At 55.4% G+C, this 19,692-nt stretch overlaps 3 protein-coding genes across 5 annotated transcripts; 2 read left to right on the top strand and 1 right to left on the bottom strand.

The window, feature by feature from the left end:
- The first annotated feature begins 6,013 nt into the window (after positions 1 to 6,013).
- MFRP (membrane frizzled-related protein) lies at positions 6,014 to 11,186 on the top strand. 3 transcript variants are annotated; one of them, XM_012470300.2, is made up of 13 exons: positions 6,014 to 6,241; positions 6,327 to 6,429; positions 6,542 to 6,655; positions 6,773 to 6,922; positions 7,063 to 7,276; positions 7,692 to 7,822; positions 7,950 to 8,075; positions 8,315 to 8,391; positions 8,762 to 8,910; positions 9,733 to 9,863; positions 10,008 to 10,139; positions 10,748 to 10,875; positions 10,959 to 11,186. In XM_012470300.2, exons 1-13 carry the CDS (start codon positions 6,188 to 6,190, stop codon positions 11,181 to 11,183), a joined length of 1,734 nt encoding a protein of 577 aa, XP_012325723.1. In that variant the 5' UTR covers positions 6,014 to 6,187; the 3' UTR covers positions 11,184 to 11,186. The 3 variants fall into 3 exon arrangements, with proteins under 3 accessions (XP_012325723.1, XP_021526873.1, XP_021526874.1); XM_021671198.2 differs by having other exon boundaries at positions 9,969 to 10,139; XM_021671199.2 differs by lacking the exon at positions 6,542 to 6,655 and having other exon boundaries at positions 9,969 to 10,139.
- A 680-nt stretch (positions 11,187 to 11,866) lies between these two features.
- C1QTNF5 (C1q and TNF related 5) lies at positions 11,867 to 13,798 on the top strand. The gene is made up of 3 exons (XM_021671200.2): positions 11,867 to 11,928; positions 12,301 to 12,557; positions 12,897 to 13,798. Exons 2-3 carry the CDS (start codon positions 12,344 to 12,346, stop codon positions 13,412 to 13,414), a joined length of 732 nt encoding a protein of 243 aa, XP_021526875.1. The 5' UTR covers positions 11,867 to 11,928; positions 12,301 to 12,343; the 3' UTR covers positions 13,415 to 13,798.
- A 1,657-nt stretch (positions 13,799 to 15,455) lies between these two features.
- Positions 15,456 to 18,241, bottom strand: RNF26 (ring finger protein 26). Its single transcript, XM_012470302.2, has one exon. It carries the CDS (start codon positions 17,659 to 17,661, stop codon positions 16,360 to 16,362), a length of 1,302 nt encoding a protein of 433 aa, XP_012325725.2. The 5' UTR covers positions 17,662 to 18,241; the 3' UTR covers positions 15,456 to 16,359.
- Positions 18,242 to 19,692: the final 1,451 nt, after the last annotated feature.

Here is a 19,692-nt window from a genome sequence, read left to right as displayed (position 1 = left end):
AGGAAGGGCTCCTAGTATATTAGGGGCCATCTATTTCAATGCTTCAACCAGTTTGTAAATTCCAAGTTTCTGGAAAAAATTACCCACTTTTTAAACATTTCAATTCTATTTTTGTTTAAACAATACACATTTTGGACACTATATTCTTCATCTGGATTCACCAATTGTTGACTCTACATACACGTTTAAATATACAACCATCCCCCAGTATACACAGGGAAATTGGTTCCAAGATACATGCATACCAAATACTCAAGTCCCAAGGTCAGCCCTGCAGAACCTGCATATATTGAAATCAACCTTCTATGTACGTGGGTTTTGCATCTCACAAATGCAGTATTTTCTATCCTTGTTTGGTTGAAAAACATCCATGTGAAAGTGGACCCACACAGTTCAAGCCCGCATTGTTCAAAGGTCAACTGTATTCTCTCTGCCGAAGCATTTACAGGTCAGGTGTTATATTGCCACTTGTAAATACTTGAGCATACATCTCCTAAGAATCGGGACATTCTCCTATGTGATATGGTTTTCACATACCTAATACACATTTTTTTTTTTTAATAGAGATGGGTTTCACCATGTTGGCCAGGATGGTCTCGATCATTTGACCTCATGATCCACCCGCCTCGGCCTCCCAAAGTGCTGGGATTACAGGCGTGAGCCACCGCGCCCGGCCCTAATAAATACACATTTTTTAATGAACTATCTGCTTTTTAACTGCTGGTACGTGATACTCTCTTGATTCTTGGTTGAAACTCTTGGGGCCAGGCATGGTGGCTCTACCAGTAATTCAAGAGGTTGAGGTGAGAGGATAGCTTAAGGCCAGGACTTTGAGACCAACCTGGGTGACATAGTGAGAACTTGTCTCTATTAAAACACACACACACACACACACACACACACACACACACACACAAGGCTGGGCACAGTGACTCACACCTGTAATCCCAGCACTTTGGAAGGCCAAGGTGGGTGGATCACGAGGTCAGGAGTTCAAGACCAGCCTGGCCAAGATGGTGAAAGCCTGTCTCTACTAAAAATACAAACAACCTGGCGTTGTGGCGGGCACCTATAATCCCAGCTACTCAGGAGGCTGAGGCAGAGAATTGCTTGATCCCGGGAGGTGGAAGTTGCAGGGAACTGAGATTGTGCCATTGCACTGCAGCCTGGGCAACAGAGCAAGACTCCATCTCAAAAAAAAAAAAAAAAAAAAAACACTTGGGTGTCTTTACAGACCTATGATGAGCTAAAATACATCTCTCCAGCAGATGCTGAATACAGTAAAACTTGCTCTTAGAGCAGAGTGTCATTAGCTGGATATGGAGTGACCAGGGCTTAGTCTTTGATAAATCAAAGATCTCAACTTTTCCCCCTAATACTTAAAACAGTTCCCTTTATGTTACAGGCTTTGTTTCCTAAAGTGCTTTTTCTCAAGACTTCAGATTAACCGCTTAAAGAGGTGACGTCAGCCAGGCGTTGTAGCTCACACCTGTAATACCAGCACTTTGGGAGGCCAAGGTGGGTGGATCACAAGGTCAGGAGTTCGAGACCAGCCGGACCAACACGGTGAAACGCTGTCTCTACTAAAAATACATAAAGTAGCCTGGTGTGGTGGCGGGAGTCTGTAATCCCAGCTACTCAGGAGGCTGAGGCAGGAAAATCGCTTGAACCCAGGAGGCAGAGGTTGCAATGAGCTAAGATCGCACCATTGCACTCCAGCATGAGCAACAGAGCAAGACTTCATCTCGAAAAAAAAAAAAACAAAAAAAAACTACCTTCTTTGGTGCACTCAGGACCCGTGTCTCCTTTGGTCTCACCTCTTCATCAGCACTGTTCAGCTTTTCCATTTCTGCCTCTGCTCTTAGAACTAGAAAAGCTGAAGTCTCCACCAGGTGAGCCTGGAGTATTTCATCAGGATTCTTCCTCACTGCCTTCACTGCTCCAGACACTGAAGAATAAAAGCCTGACTCTTCCATCCTTCCAGAGACAGAAGCACCTGCTGTCACTTAAGGCCTGTGTGCTGCTGTCAGACCTACCTCATGGAGGAGGACAGTTGTGGGGGCATTTTTCTGAGCATTTTTCAAGAGTGCAGAAGAGGAATTGAAAATAACAGTGACTCAAAACCTGGAATTTCTCCCTGAAGGGCTCAAACTTCCCTGGCCTGCCCTGGGGGTGGCCTGACCCAGGGTGTCATTGGAAATCTTACCCTGATGATTGCCCCCAAGCCACAGGCAAACAGGATCCCCCCAGAATAAAAACGTGAGGCTTGTAGTAAAGTGAATGGCTGCACTCTGACTAGTTCTTCGCTGGGGGTAGAAGCAGCTCTGTAATTTTTGTTGTCTTCCACTGGGGAACAGATGGACTCTAGGTGACATGGAGGGCAGGGGCTCCTCTCAGGCCCGCCACCTTGCTCCCAGCTCTTCAGTAATTAATCTGTGGTGCTTTCTCATCCCCATGGCAACAGGTCCTAGTGTTACACAGACCACAAACACATGCAGGTCTGTCCCCACTTTTTTGTCCATCAAGCTTTGCCTCCTAGCAACTTGGCTTTCTTCCCGCATTGTTTGCTCTGGATCCAGCAGGCCTCTCCCTAGGGGAGGGGCTTCCCCTGCAACTGCCCTTGTGTGACCTTGAACAAGAACCTCCCTCTTTCTGGGCCTCCGTGCCTCATCTGCAAATTACTGAGATTGGACTTGAGGATCTTGAAGGTCTCCACTCCAGTGGTACTAATCTTTCTAAGTCACTTTTCCTCTAAATACATGCTCAAGTCCCAAGATAGGAAACTTAGCTCTGGTTCCCTGTTTATAGAATTAATGTTTTTAAGTTACCAATGCTCAGAAAATGCTTATTTCTCTCTATAAAGCTTTATATGTATATGTATGTATATATATATATATATATATATATATATATTTTTTTTTTTTTTTTTTTTTTAGACAGAGTCTCACTCTGTCGCCCAGGCTAGGAGTAACAGTGACTTGATCTCAGCTCACTGCAACTTCCACCTCCCCAGTTCAAGCGATTCTCCTGCCTTAGCCTCCCTAGTAGCTGGGATTACAGGCACCCACCACCATGCCCAACTAATTTTTGTATTTTTAGTAGAGATGGGATTTCACCATATTGGCCAGGCTGGTCTCGAACTCCTGACCTCAGGTGATCCACCCACCTTGGCTCCCGAAGTGCTGGGATTACAGGGATGAGCCACTGTGCCTGGCCACCCACTTACATTCTTAAAAATTATGGAGAACCCCAAAGAACTTTGGTTTGTGTGGGTTCTATCTATTCATACTTAACAAATTAATATTAAAGCTGAGAGAAATTTAAGTATTTTCTTACTAATTTTTAAATAATAAATTTTAATATGATAAACCCTTTACATGCTAACATAATTTTTTAAAAACCACATAATCCCAGCACTTTGGGTGGTTGAGGTAGGAGGGTCACTTGAGTCCAGGAGTTTGAGACTAGCTTGGGCAACATAGTGAGACCCCCATCTCTACTAAAACTATAAGTTAAAAAAAAAAACCTATATTTTCTGAAAAAAAAATGAGTAAGAAGGGCAGCGTGGTTTTACATTTGAGCAAATCTCTTTAGCATGTGGCTTAATAGAAGGCAGCTGGACTCGCGTCTCCTTCGGCATTCAACCCGATGTCATATCACATGTCACGGAGCATCTGGAAAACATGAATGAGTATGAAAAAGGCACATCATGTCTTAGGGTTATTATGAGCCTAGTTCTAAGCTCTCAGTCACTCTAAAAGAAGCCTTGGGCCCCACTTTGAGAACTGTCACAATAGACTAGGGGCTCCTTGAGACAAGGGCATCTTGTCCCAGTTGGCTCCATCAGCCCAGTGCCTGGCCAGACCCTGGCACAGCAGCCTCTCTCTCAATGATCACAGCAAACGGACGGCTTCCCCCAAGGCGTGGCTCTCCCAGCTCATCCTCCTCAGAGCTCAGCACAGGGCCACTCTGTCCATGAAGCTGCCCCCATAGCAAGGCTCTTAACACTGTGGCAGGGGGTCCTTCTCTGTCTTGATCCAACCAGAATGAGAAGTACTTTGTGGTCTGGGACTGTCTGGTCCTTTTCAAGAACACTCATCCCTACAACTCCCAGAAAGTCTCTTCCCTAAAGACCAAGTACCCATAGACTTCCAAGGGTCCAGGAAACAGCTTGACCCCCTAGATAAAGGCAGTCCAAGGCCGTCCAGGGACGAATGGAGAAGAACTTGTGGGTGGAGGCCGCTGCTTTCCTGACTGCAAGAAAAGCAGCCTTGGGATCACAGAATCTGTCCCCTTTGCTTCCGTCCCCAGGGGGTTCGTCACTCTGCCCCCATGTCACTCCCATCCCTCTGCTTCCCCAGCATGCCTCAGCCCCAGTGTGGGGGAAAGGAGAACATCATTAAAAAACGTGAGCTCAGATCTATCCAGTCCTAGGCTCAACTCTCATCTCTGCATCTTACCAGCTGTGTGACCTTGGGAAAGTGACGTAACCTCTCAGAGCCCAGCACCAGCATTTGTAAACTGGTGACGCTACCTCATAGTTATGAAAGAAAAGAAACTGCATGTAGACCTCTTGCCCAGACATTCTACAAATAGTAGCCAGAAATATGAGGCTATCTCCCCACCTCCCTCCCCACCAAACCCTCAGCCTAAGTATGGCTAACACAAAACAGATTACCAATCCCTTTCCCTTCTCCCTGAGGACAGCAAGTCTAGGCTGGGATTTTCCAAGAGGGCTTAGCCCATGGAGAAAGAGGCGTGAAGTAATCTTGCTTTCAGGGTGTAGGTTTCCTACCGTGTGACAGTGACAGCACCGACAGCTAGACTCCACACCTCAACCCTCCCCAAGACCTAGACACCTTCTCTCCCTTTCCTGTCCTTTCTCCTGTGAGCAGTGCCCTCACCAGCAGGCAAGCACAGTGCTCCACGCAGAGGGGGAGGGGCACACACTAACACACCTAAGCGCCTGAGTTACTGTGATGGAAACAGCGTGGTAGACACTATCTTGTAGTTGGGAAGGTCAGAGATCAAGCAGACAGGGAATAAGGGAATATTATTCAGTGCCTGCTGTGTACCCAGATGTTCCCATGCTGGGTCGACTCATCTCTGAAACCAGGTAGGTTAAAGGCCCTTCCTCCATTAAGAGCCACCAATGATGAAAGCGCCACCACACCCCCCAGCCTGCAGTAGGGGAAGAAGCCCCTTCTGGAGCTCAGCCTAGGTGCCCAGGATGAGACAGGAGAAGGGGCCGTGAATCGCTCCACCTGTGCCCTCCCCCAGCTCTGCACCTGGCATATCTTGGTGCCTGCCGGACACGGCATAGAACTACAGTTCCACAACTTCAGCCTGGAGGCCCAGGATGAGTGCAAGTTTGACTACGTGGAGGTGTATGAGACCAGCAGCTCAGGGGCCTTCAGCCTCCTCGGCAGGTAGGGGAGCCGGGGAAGAGCAACAGATAACTCCATCCTCACTGTCTGCCACCCCCAGCTCCCTCCACATCGGCCCAGCACATTCCCCAGCTGTGGGCTTAGGGGTCGCAGGAATGAGCTGCCACTCCCCTGGCTCACACCGTGTCCTCTCCTTGTCCTGATCACACCAGTGATCTACCAGGGCTTCCAAAGACCCAGCCTGGCCAATGCCCTGTCACCCTGGTGGGGAGGAAAGGTGGGCAGCTGGTTTGTCCACCCCCTCCACCCTGCTTCTTTCTTTCTCAAACCACTCAAGGCTCCCTCTGCCTGCCACTTCTCTCCCCTCCCAGCACCCCCACACACAACGTGCTCACTCAGTGTCTTGGGTGATGGGGATGGAGAGCTCCCCTCATCACATCCCCGCACAGGGCACCTAGTTTCCTCTACTGGGTGTTCTCAGCCATTGCCTGTGCCTTTAAGAGCTGCCACCCTGTGCCAGGGACTTGACCTCAGCACCCTCAGCTGAGTTGGATTAAGGGACCATTTCATGCCTTTGTGAATTTCTTCTGGCTGCCGTCCCTTCCCCTACACAGAGACAGAGTAGCCCGTAGGCCGAACCACTCTACCAAGGACAGCCCAAGAGCTGGTCTAGCTTGGCAGCCTTTTCCCTCTGGTAGTAGAAGCTGCCCCTTTGATTGGGGGTTTGTGGTCAGAGAGTGGGCCCTTGGGGGTCTTGGGCTATCACAGGAACTCTAGAAAGCCATGCAGAGCCTCGGGCCATGAAGGACTACTCAGATGTCATCCTCTGCGTGGAAGCAACAGAGTCGAGCAAGGTAAGGGCCACATAGAATCGCGCTCCCAAGACCCAGCACCCCAGTGCTCACCGCTGCCCTCAGCCCTCAAGTCTCTCCCTTCCAGACCGAGTTCTGCAATCCTGCCTTCGAGCCTGAGTCTGGGCCACCCTGCCCTCCCCCAGCCTTCCCAGAGGATGCCAGCTACAGCGTCCCAGCTCCCTGGCACGGTAACCATCCCAGGGGGTGATCTGGGGGAGGACAGAGAGGCCCAGGAGCCAAGGACAGCATGAGGAATGCCTAACAGAAGGGGCCCTCAAAATCCCACCTGCCGGCCCGCAGGTCGGCGCCCTCGAGGGCTGCAGCCAGATTGCCGCTTCTCCTGGCTCTGCGTGCTCCTGCTCGCTAGCCTGCTGCTCCTGCTATTGGGGCTGCTGGTGGCCATCATCCTGGCCCGTAAGTACCCAGCGTCTGCTTGAAAGGAGCGCTTTCGAATACAACCCCATGAGCTGCTCTCCCAACCTCCTGGGATCCAGCTCCTCTGAACACCGCCCTACATCTTCCCACCTTTAGAGCTTCAGGCTGCACCCCCATCCGGGACCTCCCATAGCCCACTGCCTGCCAGAGGCCTTACCACCACCATCCCCACCATCACCAACTCCCAGGCAGCTGGGACCCCTAAGGGGCAGCAGGAGGCAGGCGTGAGCCCCTCCTCACAGTCCAGTGAGTACTCAGGGCAGATCTGCTGGGAGAAGGGCCCAAGACGATGGAGTGGGGGCGAGGGGAGGGTGAGGAAGAGGCACCTTGGAGAGAAAAGGACCTCTCTCCTTTCCACCTCTGAACTCTAACCTCCATCTTTGCAGCCTGTGGAGGCCTCCTCTCTGGCCCAAGGGGCTTCTTCAGCAGCCCTAACTACCCAGACCCTTACCCCCCCAACGCCCACTGCGTGTGGCATATCCAGGTGGCCACAGATCATGCAATCCAGCTTAAGATCGAAGCCCTCAGCATAGAAAGTGTGGCCTCTTGCCTTTTTGATCGCTTGGAAATCTCCCCTGAGCCTGAAGGCCCCCTCCTCAGGTATGTCCCTTTGTCCCCGGGACCTCCCACCCTGTCCTGAACCACTATCTAAAGGGCCGAATTGGGGAGTGACAGCGGGAAGGGCTGACCCAGGAAGAAACTGACAGACTAGACCTCTGGGCCCAGCTCTGCCACTACCTTGCTGTTTGCCATGAGGAAGATCACTTCCTCTCTCTGATCTGTTTCCTAGTCTGTAACATGGAGCTCCTGCCTATCTTCCCATGAGTAAATGCTACAAGAATAAATGTGCAGGTGCCAGGAAGGTCAGAGCTCCCTGGGACATCAGAGGAGCCTTTTTGACTGCATGGTCACCAGTTTGGGGGTTGAGAAAATAGGGCGGCAAGGCTCAGATGAGCTCCTCTCTGGCTGGCCCTGCTCTCAGAGCCCCCATCACACCCAACCTGGCTTCTTGCAGGGTTTGTGGGAGGGTGCCTCCCCCCACGCTCAACACCAATGCCAGCCACCTCCTGGTGGCCTTCGTCTCTGACAGCAGTGTGGAAGGATTTGGTTTCCATGCCTGGTACCAGGCTGTGGCCCCAGGGCATGGTGAGTGTGTTCCCACCATGGCCCCAGCTGCCTGTTGAGTGTCCACTTTCTTCCCCTCCACCCACTCCCAGCCCTGTCAAAGGGGTGGAGACTCTGGGCATCCCTGACTCCTGATGCCCACACCCAGGGAGCTGTGCCCATGATGAGTTCCACTGTGACCAGCTCATCTGCCTGCTGCCTGACTCAGTGTGTGATGGTTTTGCCAATTGCGCCGACGGCAGTGATGAAACCAATTGCAGTGCCAAGTTCTCGGGTACGGGGCAGGCATGGTGGGGTCCTCTCTTTAGGGATCTGATCTGGGTTCAAGCTGGGGCCCCCAGCTCTGGGCCAGCCTCAAACCAGGGCCTCCGCCAGCATTTCCTGCTTGGTCATTCTTTGGCCCAGAACTTGTTTCCCAAGGGCTTGGCCAAAACTGGCTCTGTGATCACTGCCAGCGCTACTGGATGGAGGCACAGATCTAGCAAACTCATGAGCCCTTCCGCCTCTCTACAGGGTGTGGGGGGAATCTGACTGGGCTCCAGGGCACTTTCTCCACTCCCAGCTACCTACAGCAGTACCCTCACCAGCAGGTAAGCACAGTGCTCCACGCAGAGAGGGAGGGGCACACACTAACACACCTAAGCGCCTGAGTTACTGTGATGGAAACAGCGTGGTAGACACTATCTTGTAGTTGGGAAGGTCAGAGATCAAGCAGACAGGGGATAGGGGAATATTATTCAGTGCCTGCTGTGTACCCAGATGTTCCCATGCTGGGTTGACTCATCTCTGAAACCAGGTAAGTTAAAGGCCCTTCCTCCATTAAGAGCCACCAATGATGAAAGCGCCACCACACCCCCCAGCCTGCAGTAGGGGAAGAAGCCCCTTCTGGAGTTCAGCCTAGGTGCCCAGGATGAGACAGGAGAAGGGGCCGTGAATCACTCCACCTGTGCCCTCCCCCAGCTCTGCACCTGGCATATCTCGGTGCCTGCCGGACACGGCATAGAACTACAGTTCCACAACTTCAGCCTGGAGGCCCAGGACGAGTGCAAGTTTGACTACGTGGAGGTGTATGAGACCAGCAGCTCAGGGGCCTTCGGCCTCCTCGGCAGGTAGGGGAGCCGGGGAAGAGCCACAGATAACTCCATCCTCACTGTCTGCCACCCCCAGCTCCCTCCACGTCGGCCCAGCACATTCCCCAGCTGCATTTTCTTCTGCTACTCCAGGCCGGGGGTCTCTTCACCATCACTCTAAAAACAGCTCTCACCTCAAAACCTTCACCCCACACTCTCCCTGTCCCCAGGAGGTCCTTCCCCAAACCTCCCTTCCCCAGTTCCTCCCCACCAGAAGGGGCCACTTCCACCTCCCCTACAAACCCTCGTTGATTCTTTTTTTGAGGCAGGGTCTCGCTCTGTCACCCAGGCGGGATTGCAGTGTAGCGCCACCATGGCTCACTGCAGCCTCGACTCCCAGGTTCAAGTGCGCCTTCCACCTCGGCCTCCTAAGTAGCTGGGACCACAGGCACATGCCACTATGCTCAGATAATTTATTTGTAAACTTTTTTTGTAAAGATAGGGTCTCAAAAAAAAAAAAAAATACTGGGTCTCACTATATCACCCAGGCTGGTTTTGAACTCCTGGGCTCAAGTGATCCTCCCGCCTTGGCCTCCCAAAATGCTGGGATTACAGGCTTGAGCCACAATGCCAGGCCACTTCACTCATTTTTTTCTCCATCTTGAAGTGGCTCAAGTTCAAGCAGTTTGTTTCATGCTTTGCCTGCTGAATATGTGTCTTCCTCACCAGACCCTAACCCAGTGTCTCTTGTTACCTTTGGTACCATCCAGACCTCCCAGCTCAGAGCCAGACCTGTGGGAGGCTGCAATGCCCCTCAGTTAGCCAGGGCTGGTGCCCAGAACTGCTATCTGCTTTGGGCAGGTTCTGTGGAGCAGAGCCACCCCCCCTCCTCGTGTCTTCGCACCATGAGCTGGCTGTGCTCTTTAGGACAGATCATGGCATCAGCAGTGGAGGCTTCTCAGCCACCTACCTGGCCTTCAATACCACAGAGAGTAGGTGCCCCTGGGCAAGTGGGTGTGGGCAGTAGAGGCACCTCCAGGGGGACAGAGAAAGGCTCTGGACCCTGATCAGGACACTCTGTGGATACTGGGGAATAGGTGTGTCCCCGGGCACTGCCATGCCCCTTGTGCCTGCAGACCGCTGTGGACCCAGTGAGCTCTCCTGCCAGGCTGGAGGGTGTAAGGGTGTGCAGTGGATGTGTGACATGTGGAGAGACTGCGCCGATGGCAGCGATGACAACTGCAGCAGCCCTTTGTTCCCACCCCCAGGTAAGAAACCTGCCCCTGGGGACCCCGAGCAGGGCCTGCAGGGGTGAGCAGGCTGGGTGTCCACCTCACAGAACCCTGCTGCGTACTGTGTGGCGTCCCATCCCATCCTCCCTGAGGGGGCAGGGCCAGCTGGCCTCACCATCCTGACTCTGGGGCCACTTCTCAGAGTCCTGGAAGCCACTGGTGGCTGGTGGTGGCAACGGCCCTGAGTGTCACCCCAAGGGAAATGGGAATCTGGGAATCAGTGGTTGGGGCTTCAAGAACCAGTCCCTTCTGTCACCCAGAGCCCCTTTCCACAGCCCACCCTAAAGATGAAGGTATGCTCTTACACAGAGCAGGGGACTTTCTTTCCAATGCCCAAGTGGTCCCTGTAAATGCGGGTGCCCCATGTTCCCTGAGATCAAAGAGGTCCCTGTGTGATGCCCTGGGCTGGAGAGTGACGCTGGAGCAGGATCTCAGGGATGGCAGGGATCCTCAGTGTGTACACCCTCTCTCCTTGTTATCCTCCATCGGAGCCACATACACACAGGACCAAGTGATTCGGTGACTTGCCGCAGGCCACACAGCCAGTGAGCAGTTCCCACAGTGGCCCTCCTCCACCCCTACAGAGCTGGCCTGTGAGCCTGTCCAGGTGGAGATGTGCCTCGGTCTGAGCTACAACACCACGGCCTTCCCTAACATCTGGGTGGGCATGGCCACCCAGGAGGAGGTGGTAGAGGTCCTCAGCGGTTACAAGGTCTCTGGGCAGAGGGAAAGAGGGTGGGCCAGGAGGGGACAGAACCTGGGAGCAGGTGCCTGAAGGCTACCCTCCCTCCACAGAGCCTGACAAGCCTGCCCTGCTACCAGAATTTCCGGAGGCTCCTGTGTGGGCTGCTTGTGCCCCGCTGCACCCCACTAGGCAGTGTTCTGCCCCCTTGCCGCTCTGTCTGCCAGGAAGCAGAGCACCAGTGCCAGTCTGGCCTAGCACTACTGGGCACCCCCTGGCCCTTCAACTGCAACAGGCTGCCAGAGGCAGCTGGCCTGGAAGCTTGTGCCCAGCCATGACCCTGAAGCTGGCCCCTGCCCTCTTACTGCCCATCCTCCTTTGCCAGTCAGGGTTGGCAGGCAGGGGAACAAAGGAAGGGGCACCAGCAGGGTCTCTACCCATCTTCTCTGGGGCTCCCAGGGAGGGGGCGGAGGAGTCCCTCGGCTGGGGGTCGTGGGACTCTCCCACCTTCCCTGCTCCTTCCTGTCCCCTTCCTGTACCCAGGCTGCTGACTGGCCCCACACTGTGCCACCGGACAGTCGAGACTGCTTCCTATCCAGGCCTCTGACCCTGACTTCCCATCTCTGCCTCTCCCCCTTTCCATCTGCTTTTTCAGCGTCTCTGTTGCCTGCCTTCTGACCAATAAAAATGTACCAAGCATCTACTCATGTGGCAGGCCCTGTCCTAGGCCCTGGGAATCCACCTGGACGTTTGCCTCTAGAACTCTCCACCCTCATCTCTGCTTATTTCTCTCTGGAATGGGGTCTGATCTTTGGTCTCTATCACTGTCCAGCCTCTCTTCTGGCCCCTGGGAACCAGAGGTGCCCTATGTGTCTGTCTCTAGAGGTTCTGCCTCTCTGTGCCCGACTCAAGTCTCTCTCCCCCTCCTTTCTCCCCCCAAACTTTGGCCGGCCGCCGGGCGACACCACGAGTTATTTCCCAGCTATTTCCCGGTCCGGGAGCTACTGGCCCCTGAACAACTGGTTTCCTCTTGGAGTCTGGGAGGAGGAGAGCAGAGCCGGCAGGAAGAGAACCAGGACAGGGGTGACCTCGGGGAAGGGGGCGCCTGGCAGGGGAGAAGCGCGGGGGCAGGGGCACTGCCAACTGGAGGGTCCGGAGTAGGTAGCGCCCCCGAAGGAGGCCATTGGGGAGCCAGGAGGGGGGTGAGTCTGGCGGAGGAGGGGAAAGGGGCTGGGGAGGAGACAGTGGGAAAGGCTGGCGCGGGCCGGCGGTGGGAGGGAAAGCTGGCCGCTCCTACCCGCTCTCGCCTGCCTGGCTCACCGGGTGCTCGGGCCCGCGGGCACTCAGCCTCAGGGGCACGGCAGTGGGGTGGGGACCAACTGGGCCGCGCCGGGGTGGGGAGCGAGGCAGGTCCCAGGATTCTGGGTCCCGACTCCAGTCCTGCCTGGCCCACAGACTGCCAGAGGACCCCGGCGTCCGGGCTCCCGGTGCCAGCGCCATGAGGCCGCTCCTCGTCCTGCTGCTCCTGGGCCTGGCGGCCGGCTCGCCCCCGCTGGACGACAACAAGATCCCCAGCCTGTGCCCGGGGCACCCCGGCCTTCCAGGCACGCCGGGCCACCATGGCAGCCAGGGCTTGCCTGGCCGCGATGGCCGCGACGGCCGCGACGGCGCACCCGGGGCTCCGGGCGAGAAAGGCGAGGGCGGGAGGCCGGGTAAGAAGGCACCGCCGCGACTCTTGGTGGCGACGTCCGAGCAGGCGCGGCTGCGACTCCCGCTCCCGGTGTCTGGGGCTCCCGCCAGGGGGCGCCACTCTCTGCGCTTTGCAGCCCTGCGCGGGGGAGGGGAGGCCCAGGCTGCGGGGGCCCCCTTGGCCAGCCCCCCAGTTCTGCCCTCCACCTGCAGGAAGGGGTGGGAAAGGAACCTGTGCGGGAGGAGGCGCTGGGTGAAGGTCAGGCCGGGGCGGGGAGGGGGACGGTGACCTTAAGAGTCGGCGCCCCGCTGCGGGCTGACCTGGCCTCTGCGCTTACCCTGACGCCCCTCTTACCCTGTAGGACTGCCGGGGCCGCGAGGGGAGCCCGGGCCACGAGGAGAGGCGGGACCCGCGGGGCCCACCGGGCCTGCCGGGGAGTGCTCGGTGCCTCCGCGCTCCGCCTTCAGCGCCAAGCGCTCGGAGAGCCGGGTGCCTCCGCCGTCTGACGCGCCCCTGCCCTTCGACCGTGTGCTGGTGAACGAGCAGGGACATTACGACGCCGTCACCGGCAAGTTCACCTGCCAGGTGCCTGGGGTCTACTACTTCGCCGTCCATGCCACCGTCTACCGGGCCAGCCTGCAGTTTGACCTGATGAAGAATGGCGAATCTATCGCCTCTTTCTTCCAGTTTTTTGGGGGATGGCCCAAGCCAGCCTCGCTCTCAGGGGGCGCCATGGTGAGGCTGGAGCCCGAGGACCAAGTGTGGGTGCAGGTGGGCGTGGGTGACTACATTGGCATCTATGCCAGCATCAAGACAGATAGCACCTTCTCCGGATTTCTGGTGTACTCTGACTGGCACAACTCCCCGGTCTTCGCTTAGTGCCCACTGCAAAGTAAGCTGACGGTCTCACTCTTAGGAGGAGGGCGTGACGCTGACAACCAGGTCATCCAGGAGGGCTGGCCCCCCTGGAATATTGTGAATGACTAGGGAGGTGGGGTAGGGACCTCTCCGTCCTGCTGCTGGCAAGGAACAGGGACAGTGGCTGAGATGAGGTCTGGCAGCATGGGGCAGTGGCTGGATTTCTGTCCAAGACCAGAGGAGTGTGCTGTGCTGGCAAGTGTGGGTCCCCCAGTTGCTCCGGTCCAGGAGCCCACGCTGGGATGTTTTCTTCCTGGTCCTCTGCTTCTCTGGATCCTCCCCATCCCTCCTGCTCCTGGGGCCGGCCCTTTTCTCGAAGATCACTCAATAAATCTAAGAACCTCCTACCAGCTCCAGCCTTTCTTCTTTAGTGGTGGGGGTTCCCTGTTTCCGGGATCATGGGTGGAGGGGGTGCTCAGGCAGAAGGGAGGATTCTACAGGGCAGATATACAGGAAGCCGGCCCAGGGGAATGAGAGGCTGCTCCACAGAACCGCCACCTGGGCTATGAACAGGAATGTCTAACAGCGAGATGCCTTCCTGGGGTGGGACTCCAGCCACCCTGAAAAAGGGGCACCTTTTTCTAATTCAAAGATGCCAAGCGAACCACGTAAGGATTGCCTGCACCACACATACCCCTGCCCTGATCCAACAAAAAAGAGCTGAGGACCTTTCATCCATGGCTGCTCTGGCTGCTTGCCTGGTCCCCAGATGACTGGAAAGCTACCGCTTTGTAAACAGAGTGGCGCCCCTGGCATCTAGAGATAAGTAGTTTCTGAGATGACCACAAGGGGGTGCCCTGACCCCAGAATGCCACAGGGACCCTGGGTAGCTTGGGCTCCTGACTATGGGTGGTGAGGGGGAAGAGGGGTATTGAGGTCGGCCAAAGGAATTCCAGATGCGGGTGGAGGAAAAGGGGGGTCCTTTACTCCCAACTCAGGAAGTTTATCTTGTATCATAAAATGTTTATCCCCACATTAAACAGAGACTGGAAGGAGCCGGGCCTCCCCTTGCTCAGCTCCCTGTCCCAGATTGAGGGAAGGAAAGAGCAAGTGCCAAGCCCTCCCCGGGCCTCCAAGTTCTGAGGGGGAGATGAGGAGCCCTCCCGACTGCACTGGGCATAGCCTGGGTGGGCCGAGCCACTGTGTCTGAGGCTAGCCACAAAGCCCCTCAAGGCTCCCCGCCCAGGGCCCACCTCCAACCCAATGACTAACAAACCAGGACTGGCCAGCCCCATCTGCACAGCCTCAAACCAAAGAGGGGGGCCTCTCCTCAGAGTTTCTTTCTTTCTTTTTTTTTCTTTTTCCCGCTTCTTTTGGCTATAAGCAATCCTCAGAGTTTCTTCATGAGCTACCAGCATCCCCTTCCTGAAGGCAGTCCCAGGCACTGTGCTCCCAGATGGAACAAACAATTATGGGGAATGCCCCTACTCTTCCCCTGATCATGTGAGGGCAGACAAGGCCAATGGGGGCTGAGCCCCAAATGTGAGCTAGAGACAGGCCTCAGGCAGCCTCCACCAGGAGGTACCGCAGCCACACACCAGCCCAGTCCTGCACCAGACCCCATGCCAAGACACACAGAGACAAGCACCAGCTCCTCCTGAGATCCGAGGATAGCCTGGACTCCAGGCAGCAGGAACCCCATGCTCCCTCCCAGGAAGACTGGCCCAGAGGAAAAGCTGGTAAGGTTGACTCAAGGGTTGAGATAGTTCACATTCTTCTCTACAAGGGTTTAATTTGGCAAAAATGGAAAAAACACAGAAGGCTTTTCGAAAGCCACGTGTGCACGGGACAAATCAGAAGGGATGAGAGCTCACAGAGCCAAGCCTGGCACGCACTCTCCCTATGACACAGTCTTCCCATACTACCTTAGCTCACGGCCTGTACCCCCTCTAAAGCCCAGGCACCCCCACAGACCACACTTCTGACTGGCAGGCCAGAAGGACCCTGATGAAGAGTCTGTTGCCTTGACCAACTGCTCCTTTGCAGGGATGCACAGAGACTATCAGAGCTGTCAAGAGAACTTTATTCATTGGAAACTGGGCCAGAGACCCCTCAGGAAGCTGCAAGTCCCTGGGCCCTGGTCCCTTCTGTGTTTGGACCCTAGTGAAATGTGCACAGTCTGCCCTCTCCAAGGCCAGGGAGAGACAGAGAGGAATGCCATTTTTCTGTGTAACGTGGGAGTGAAAGGGAATGAGAAATCTGGTTATCCCTCTTGAGACTCCCAGTGAGCTGGGGTGCCGGAGGGCACGTGGCCCCAAAGCCAAGTGCAGATGCACCCCCCAACCCCAGGGGTAAACTCCTGAGTCCAGCTTTTGGATCAGGTTGGGAGGGAGCCTCATCAGATGATGACAGCCAGAGGTGGCTCTGAGGGCACCTGAGAGATACTATGCTCAAAGCCTATCAGGGCACAGGGGCTCTGGCTGAACACAAAGGTTCAAGATCATCCCAAGGCCCCTGAGTTGTTAAAACACCCAAATGACACTGATGTATTGTGGCTGCAAAAGCTGGAGAGGACGTGTGAAGGAGGCAGGAAAAGGACCTACAAATCCCCAACAGAAAAAACAGAAGCAGACAGGGTTAACCCCAGAGGCATCTGGGTGGGCCCAGGGCAGGCTGGAGAAGCCCACAGCAAACAGTCTCAGGGCCCTTGCATAGTGACATACTCACCACCCTCAGCATCGAAGGGACCCACTGGGTAAAGAGAAGCTATGCTACCCTGCCCCCACCCAGATCATAGTCTTCCATCTCGATGTCCTGGATATATGGCTTGGAGGCTTGGCAGGACAGCCACAGGGGTAGGAGGAGATTCAGACCAGGACCCGGAGATGAGGTGTTAATGCTGTCCTAGCGTGAGTGCCTGCGTGGAGCGTGGAGCGTGGAGGAATGGGCAGGCAGGGAAGGAGTCTTCAGAGGTAGACATTGAGGGTCTGCAGGATTCCACGGCGGCAGAGCGGGCAGTTGCGGTGGTAGACGGGGTGGCGCATCAGGATTTCAGTGCAGGCCTGGCACAGGCACAGATGCCGGCAGGGCAGGAGCAACACCGTCTTGCTCTGGTCCTGGCAGATGACACACTTCTTCCGCTCCTCTTGCTCCTTCAGCAATTTCCATGGGTCTTGCCCACCTGGAGGCTCCTTCTCGTTGAGCCTCTCTCGGCCCCTGGCAGGTGTCATTCTGATGGTCCTGACCTCCTCCTCTTCTGCCTCTGATCTGCGCCCCGCTTCAGGAATAGCATCCTGTCTCCGGGTCCTAACTGACAACACCCTCATAGGGTCACCCTGGGGAGCTCCAGGTGCCCCTCCCCGGTTTGGCCAGCTCGCCAGCTGAAGGCTGCGGCTCCAAACTCGGCGCCAGGCCTCCGAGCCCAGTGCTAGGCGAGAGAGCCGCATGACATCCTCTCGAAGACGGTGGTAGGATGGCCGGGCATGGAGCTGGCCGAGTGCCTGGGTAGCCAGCCTCAGGGTGAAGTCCGGGTGCAACACAGTCACTGTCACTGCCAACACACAAGCTAGCAACACCAGGCCAGTGAGGTTGACAAGCACGAAGCTGGCCAGGAGGCGGGCAGCTGAGGCCAGAAGCTCCAGGGCTAGCTGGCAGGGGGTCCAAAGGAGGATGGCCATGGCCACAGCACTGCTGGAAATGTGGGCTAGGAAGGCAGCCACTACATCTGTCATCCTCCACAGAGGCCCTGTTACTGCATCCCACAGGGCCAGCACCAGGGAAAAGAGGTTCTGAGTGCCGATGAGGCAGATGTTGACCAGGCTGTTGATCACATAAGCCACCAGGCTCATTGCAATGGCACAGATGTCACAGGCCTGGCGCAGCAAAGCATGGCCACTGGAGACCACATTGAGGACGCCCCGGTGCAGTATCTCCCGGCTCCGCAGTGCTCCGTGAGAGGCCAGGTGCCCAAGGAGCTTTAGGCTCTCCAGGCCAGAGCAGCAGCTATAGAGCAGGGTACACAAGGCCTGCAAGCCCCCACATGTGAACCGGACCAAGGCTTCAATCAAGGCCAGCAATGAAAGCAGGACTCCGCGGCCCAAGTGCAGAAGACTCGTCAGTACCGTGTGCGGCAGGTTGTAGATGAAGGCGAGGAGCCAGGCCAGGGAAGCCAGGAGGGAGGACACCAGCAGGAAGTTGAGGTCCAACACCAAGGTCAGCACGTCCAGCACCAGGCCCACCCCATTCACTACCAGGTACACTGCCTCCATGATAGGGCTATGGAGGTTAGTCCAAAAGAAAGTCTGGCTTCTCGGTTGGGGGGCTGTCAAGGTTGTGAATATTTTAGGAGGTCTGGAATTAGTTTGGAAGGAAAATTAGCAGTCTCCGACCCAGGGGGTACCAAGAATCCGAGGAAGAAGTGAGTAAGAGGGAAGTGGAGTCTTGGTAGAGGGCAAGGCGGCCAGGCGCCAGTCCAAGAGTCCAGGTTTTGAAGACGAGCTGTTTGGGAGGGAAAAGGCCAAACATCTCTAAAGCGAAGGCGAGCCCAGGCTGTAGGAGCGACCTCAGCTCTGGATGCTTGGTGTGGCGAACCACCGCCGGGCAATGGGTCAGACCGGGAGGAGACCGGGAACGGATGGAATAAGATCGGTTCGGGTCGGGCCGGGGCCGGGTGGGGTCGACGCTGGCTGGGCGCAGGCTCGCGGTCCAGCTACGCAGGTGCCCCTGTCCCCCCCGGCCCCCGTCCTCCCGCTAGCGGCGCTTTGCACCCAAAAGGGGAGTGGGAGAGACAGCCAGCTTCAGCAAACCCCAAGCGCGGCCTCTACTCCGCTGGGCGCCGCCATCTTGTGTGCAAGGGGGTGGAGCCAGAGGCGTGACGAGAAGGGAGGAACGACAAACTCCAGCCAATCGGTGAGGGCCAACCGCAACAACGTCGAGCACTCATTGGTCCGTTTGAATAGCGCCCGAACATATTTACTTCCCAAAGGAAAGGAGAGGCGACAGATTAAATCCCCTCCCCCTTGAGGCGGGGATTGGTTTGTTGACGGGTAGCGTCGGAATACGCCCTCCTAGCCCCGCCCTCTAAAAGAGTAGCGCCTTGGACTCTCAGTTTAGGAACTGTTCTTTCTCCTGGCGTCTGAACGCGAGCTTTTTTGAGAGACTTGGGCCAGAGGTCACTGCTTCTGGGCTGGTCTTTGGATTAGCACCCCCTTCGCAGCCTGCTCAGATACTTCTCCTCGTCCTCATCTATTTATTAATCTATTATATCATTTATTAAGCTCCTACAGTGCATTGAGGATACAAAAAATAAGTTTAAGACAGTGCCTGCTAGGCCGGGCGCGGTGGCTCACGCCTGTAATCCTAGCACTTTGGGAGGCCGAGGCGGGTGGATCACGAGGTCAAGAGATAGAGACCATCCTGGTCAACACGGTGAAACCCCGTCTCTACTAAAAATACAAAAAATTAGCTGGGCACGGTGGCTCGTGCCTGTAATCCCAACTACTCAGGAGGCTGAGGCAGGAGAATTGCCTGAACCCAGGAGGCGGAGGTTGCGGTGAGCCGAGATTGCGCCACTGCACTCCAGCCTGGGTAACAAGAGCGAAACTCCATCTCAAAAAAAAAAAAAAAAAAAAGGCAGTGCCTGCGGTTCACAAGGGAAAGCAGATTACTACAGGGGATTCCAAACTGCTACTCTAAACTTTCCTCACCAAGTTTTTCAACATCTCAGATGATTACTCCATTGTCATTGAGAAAAGGAGACTACAGATTTAGGAACAGCTCAGCTTCCTATCCTGGGCCTTATTATTTAATTGAACAATCTAGTTCGATGTGTACGCCTGGGCAGCTCCAGGGTCCTCAGAAGGCCGTCCTTTAATACTCAAACAATAGTCAAAATATATTTGAGCCCAGCACTTTGGGAGGCCTAGGCGGGTGGATCACGTGAGGTCGGGAGATAACCTGAAGTCAGGAGTTCGAGACCAGCCTGACCAATATGGAGAAACCCCGTCTCTACTAAAAATACAAAAATTAGCCGGGCATGATGGTGTGTGCCTGTAATCCCAGCTACTCAGGAGACTGAGGCAGGAGAATCGCTTGAACCCAGGAGGCAGAGGCTGTGGCGGGCGGAGATCACACCATTGCACTCCAGCCTGGGCAACAAAAGCGAAACTTCGTCTCAAAAAAAAAAGAAAAAAGAAAAAAATATATACATATGTGTGTATGTGAGTGTGTGTGTGGAGTGTGTATGTGTGCACACTACATACACACACACACCCCATCTCAAATATATTGGGAATTCTGAT

This window comes from Aotus nancymaae, unplaced genomic scaffold, assembly GCF_030222135.1.
Source record: "Aotus nancymaae isolate 86718 unplaced genomic scaffold, 86718_ANA_hifiasm-v0.15.2.pri h1tg000012l, whole genome shotgun sequence".
Lineage (NCBI taxonomy): Eukaryota > Metazoa > Chordata > Mammalia > Primates > Aotidae > Aotus > Aotus nancymaae.
This window is presented reverse-complemented; position numbering and strand designations above follow the sequence as displayed.